A 4574-nucleotide genomic window follows, 5' to 3' on the forward strand; every position below is an offset into this window, starting at 1 on the left:
CATTGGAGAGGACTCCAGGGAGTCATCTTGCGTGGTTCCCTCCCTTCAGCTGCTCACACTGGATCCACTGTGACCTCTCCCCCGCTTATAGACATCGAATGGAATGACGCAAGTTCTCAGTGGCCCGTACCCTCCTGCTTGCCTTTCACCCCAGCAACTCCCATTGTCCCTCCCTCCATGAATCGAAGTCAACAGCACCGCCATCTAAGGCCAGGAATCTGAAGCCGCCCTTGACGCCTCCCTTTCTCCCACCACCACGCCCCTCCACCTGATCCATCAGTATACCCTGCTCGTTGTGCCTCCAACATGTGTCCCAAAACCCACCACTGCTTTCCTATCTCCCACACCCACCATCGCTCACCTGGATAGCTGCAGGACCCTCCCCACTGATCCCCCTGCTGCCACTCACCCCTCTAAATCCATTCTCCTCAGAGAAGCCGGAGAGATCCCTTGAAGAAATAAATCTAATTTTGACATTCCTCTGCCTAAAACCCTCCACTGGCTACCCGCTATCATAAAACAAATCCTACCTCCTAGCCTCAGCCTAGATGGCCTTTTATAATCTGGCCACCACTAGCTTGCCATCCTTATCTCTTAACACTCTCCCCACTCACTCAGTCTATTACAGCCACTCTGTCCTCCTCGCTGTTATAGAAACACACCAAGCTTGCCTCAGGGCCCTTGCACCTGCTATTCTCGCCCCCCTGGAATGCTCTTCCCCCAGATGACTGTACAAGTGGCTTCTTTTCTCCATTCGGGGCTTGGCTCAAAGATCACTTCCTCATAGAAGTCATCTATGACCACCTAATCTGAAACAGTTGGAAATACACCCACCCCCTCACAGCCCCGCCTCTCCGATATAACTCGATCCTATTATTTGCAGGACACTTGGCATCTTACCACCTGAATTTGACCTATTTACTTCTTTTTCTGTCTTCCCAGGAGACTCTTAGTTCCGTGAGGACAGGGATTTTTGTCTTGATTGTTCCCTGGTATATCCGAGGGATCGGCTCAGTGCTCGGCACATAGTTGATGCTCAATAAATATCTGTTGATGGGAATGAGTACACCCCCACCTGATGGCAGCTTCCTGCCTAGATACTCACGTCCACCACAGGGCTCTGGTTCACATCTGAGGCTGGAAACTCGGGGCTGATATGGGTGCCTGTAGATGGGTCGCTGGCCCCAGACATTATCTCCACCATCAGCAGCACATAGAGTAAATGCGGCACCCAGTGCAGATGCAGCTGTCTGCCGGCCATGAGCCCCCACGGGGCCTGGCCCTCACACTCTGCTTCCCCTTCTGCAGTGTTTCAGTTTAAAATGGCTGGCAGCTCCAGTGGCCTACAGGGTGTGAGTAAGAAGGAAGGACGGTGTCATTGAAGACCCCAGGAACCTACAGGAGGGGCTTAAAAACTTTTTAAATTGAGAAACTGCCCTCCCACCTCCCCCCACCAAAGGAAAACCAATGTAGAAACCCATATTCCAGATGGAGGTTGCTGGAGGGACCCAGTCCCCACTCCCATTCATTCTGCACACAGATTACAGACGCCCTTCTTCCTGTGCCCCCAGTAATGTCTCCATGGAAACCTAGGGTCCTCTTCTCTAGCCTGAAATCAGAATATGAAGGCTGGAAGGGACTATCCTGAGATTTGGAATCCTGAGATCTGAATCCAGAGATTCTTGCCTCCAGGGGCCAGCTGGGTGAGATAAATACAGGAAGTAGGCCGTGGTGGTGACTGGGCAAGCCCTCGGAAGGACAGAAAAAAAACATACATCTGGGAGTGGACTTGGCTTCTGGGCCACCAGTTTGAAACTACTGAGCAACGCTGTTCTGTGTCTTACAATGAGCCAAGAACTTAACACCTGATGACCCCATTTAATGCCCACAATTCCCCTTGGAGGGGGCACGGCTATTACTTCCATTTCACAGATGAGCGAACTGGGGCGCAGAGCCAGGCTGTTCCCTCACCCTCAGCCCTGGGCCTTGCCACCCTTATTTAGTTCCCAGAACAACTCTGTCTCCACCTCTTTTACAGAGGAGGAAGCTGGGCTCAGAGGAATTCCATAACCTTCCCGAGGTCACACAGCAAGGAGCCAACAGTGCCTCTGATAGAGAAATCGAGGCCCAGAGGGAAGTGAATCGCTCAAAGTCACACAGTCTGCTAGCAGATTCCAGCTGGACTGTCTAAGCCTTCAACATCAGGGCAAAACCGACTTCGTTTTCCTTCCAGAGAAATTAAACTGGGGGGAAAAAAAATCTGTGGCACACCAATTTCCTTCTTTTGGCTCTCTTCTGCACATCATAGATGAACAAGTTTTATTTCGCCATCAAGACAAACAGCTCAGAAAACGTTTTTTTGTTTTGTTTTTTTTTTTGCAATCTTTTGCACAAACGTTTCTCAACACCCTGGCAGAGGCAGAAGGGGTAAGAAAAGGAGGCCCTGAGGAAGAAGAGGGGAGAGGAGGGGGTACAAGTGGCAGGTCCCAGCACTTCCTTCACCTGTTGACTCTTCCCCTTTCTGCTGTTCCCTGAACTTCTTCACCGACTTAGAAGGGTTGACTTGGAACCGGAGACTCCAGGTTTTCAATTCAGTCTTAGTCACGCGGGAGGTGTGCGGCCTTGGGGAAGTCACTTCACCTCTCTGAGCCTCTGATTCCTCCGTAAAATGGAGACCGATGCCGGCCCCTCAGAGTTCACGATAAAGGTTCAACAGATCCTCGCGCCTCTGGTGTTCCCAGCTTGAGGATCAGCACTTGTCTCCTTTCTGTTGGCCGCGGATTTCTTGTACTCATTTACCGGGGAGTATTTATTGAGCGCCTCCTGTGCGCCTGTCCGTTGCCAGGCGCTCAGACGCTCGGAAGTTCTGCAGATCTAATAGGAAGGGACAGGGGCAGAAAACTGGAACTGTGACCACCTTTGCGGTTGCACTTTCTAGGCGCCAGACGCCTAGAAAGTTTATGTGCTCAGTTTCCCAGACCCGACGGGGGTTGAGAAGTTAAACTCCGGGAGTCGGGTCTCCCGCGGCGCCCTAGACGGCAGGCAGCCTCCTCTTACCTCAGGCCGGGCCTTCACCCGCCTCCTCCGAAACACGACCCCGCCGCGGCCTCGCGGCCTTCCCGGTCCCCGCCCGCTGCAGCGTCTGGAACTGGTCCCGGGGCTGGACCAGGGCTCGCCCCGCTCAGCCCCGCCCTTTACACAACCCCGTTCCAAAGGCACGCCCCCTAGGGCTCGCCCCGCCCCTTCCCTTAAAGGCACAGGCTCCCGGGGAGGTCTTCGCCACTCACCACCCTCCCCGTAGTATTTTCGGACCGGTTCTGTTTTCGTTTCTAAATCTGAAGCAGACATGAAATCTGAGGGAGTAAAGACAGAAGGAGACCGGAGAAGAGAAGTTAGAGGGTGAAACCAAGGGGTTCTGTTGCCGAAAGAGTGAGCGAGAAGACGCTAAAACGCTTCTAGTAATCGATGGTGATAAGGAGTATTGGAGAAGGTCCTAGGTGAGGAGAGGCCAGCCTTACCCACAAGTATTCCTGTTGTCCTGCCTGAAATGCCTCTTTTTGAGAGACTCCCTAATTGAGTTCAGCATTTCCCTCCAGTAACATCGCTCAAATAAAGGCAATAGGTCAAGACGGGGGAGTTAGGGATTTACTGGTTCCGGTGCCTCCTCACTTTCCCAGCCCCCCGGGGAAGTGCTGGTCGTCTCTGCCTTTTCTTCCGCTGGCGTGGGGAGAGCACGGAGGCTGGAACCGAGGTGTTGAGGCTGGAGGCTAGTGTCTCCTCCCAGGCTGCCTGCCTCTGGCCCCGCACCTGTCTCCACAGTTGGCACACATCTAATCCCTCCGCCTCTCTCCCTAGCACCTGCAGGACCAAGGCACAGCTCTGAGCCTGGCATCCGAGGCCCTTCACCTTCCAGCCCTAGCGCCCCCTTCTAAGTTCCTCTTTTACTCCCACCTCCGTCCTCCTCCCCGCTTTGACCCCGGAAGTGCTCCCCACTCTCTGACCGCCCTGCTACTTACACACAGCCATACCTCTGCTCCTTCTGAGCCCCCTGCCCAGGATGCCAGCCCTTTCCCACCTGCCTGACACACTCTTACATTGCGAGTCCCAGCTCAAAGGCCACCGCCTCCAGGTGGCCTTCCACCCTCTTCCTTGTCCCTCTCCACCCCTGAGGTTTCTCACCTTCGGAAAGGACACACCTCTAGGTCCCCACAGGATAAGTTTGGAATCTCAGAGCATATTTACTGTGTGACCTTAAGTAAACATTTAGAATCTCCGAGCTCAGTTACCTTCCCTGTAAATGGAGATGACAGCAGTGACTAGTCACGGTGCCCTTGCAAGATGAAATGCACCATGTGTAAAGCCTCAAGCCCCATGCCTGGCACTGAGTAAATACTCCCTCAGTGGAAGGCATTGTTGTTGCTATTACTCCATTAATCCTACAATGTAGTGACTTACCTGCCTGTGTCCCCCAAAGGGAGTGGGCGAGAAGATGCTTAAACGCTTCTAGTAATCAATAAGGAGTATTGGAGAAGGTCCCAGGTAGGGAGAGGCCAGCCTTACCTACAAGTATTCCT

At 53.3% G+C, this 4574-nt stretch overlaps 1 protein-coding gene across 3 annotated transcripts in view; it reads right to left on the minus strand.

Annotated features, from left to right (window-relative positions):
- SLC8B1 (solute carrier family 8 member B1) overlaps nucleotides 1–3656 on the minus strand; it is a 22584-nt gene extending 18928 nt beyond the window's left edge. Inside the window, exons 1-4 of one of the 3 annotated variants that reach the window (XM_025044499.1) lie at nucleotides 3519–3656; nucleotides 3288–3353; nucleotides 2503–2874; nucleotides 1106–1343 (exon numbers count right to left, since the gene is read on the minus strand). In XM_025044499.1, coding sequence (XP_024900267.1) covers nucleotides 1106–1261 — 156 coding nt within the window. In that variant the 5' untranslated portion in view covers nucleotides 1262–1343; nucleotides 2503–2874; nucleotides 3288–3353; nucleotides 3519–3656. The other 2 variants (XM_025044497.1, XM_025044498.1) reach the window with 2 other exon arrangements.
- Nucleotides 3657–4574: the final 918 nt, after the last annotated feature.

This window comes from Pteropus alecto, unplaced genomic scaffold, assembly GCF_000325575.1.
Source record: "Pteropus alecto unplaced genomic scaffold, ASM32557v1 scaffold113, whole genome shotgun sequence".
Taxonomy (NCBI): Eukaryota; Metazoa; Chordata; class Mammalia; order Chiroptera; family Pteropodidae; genus Pteropus; species Pteropus alecto.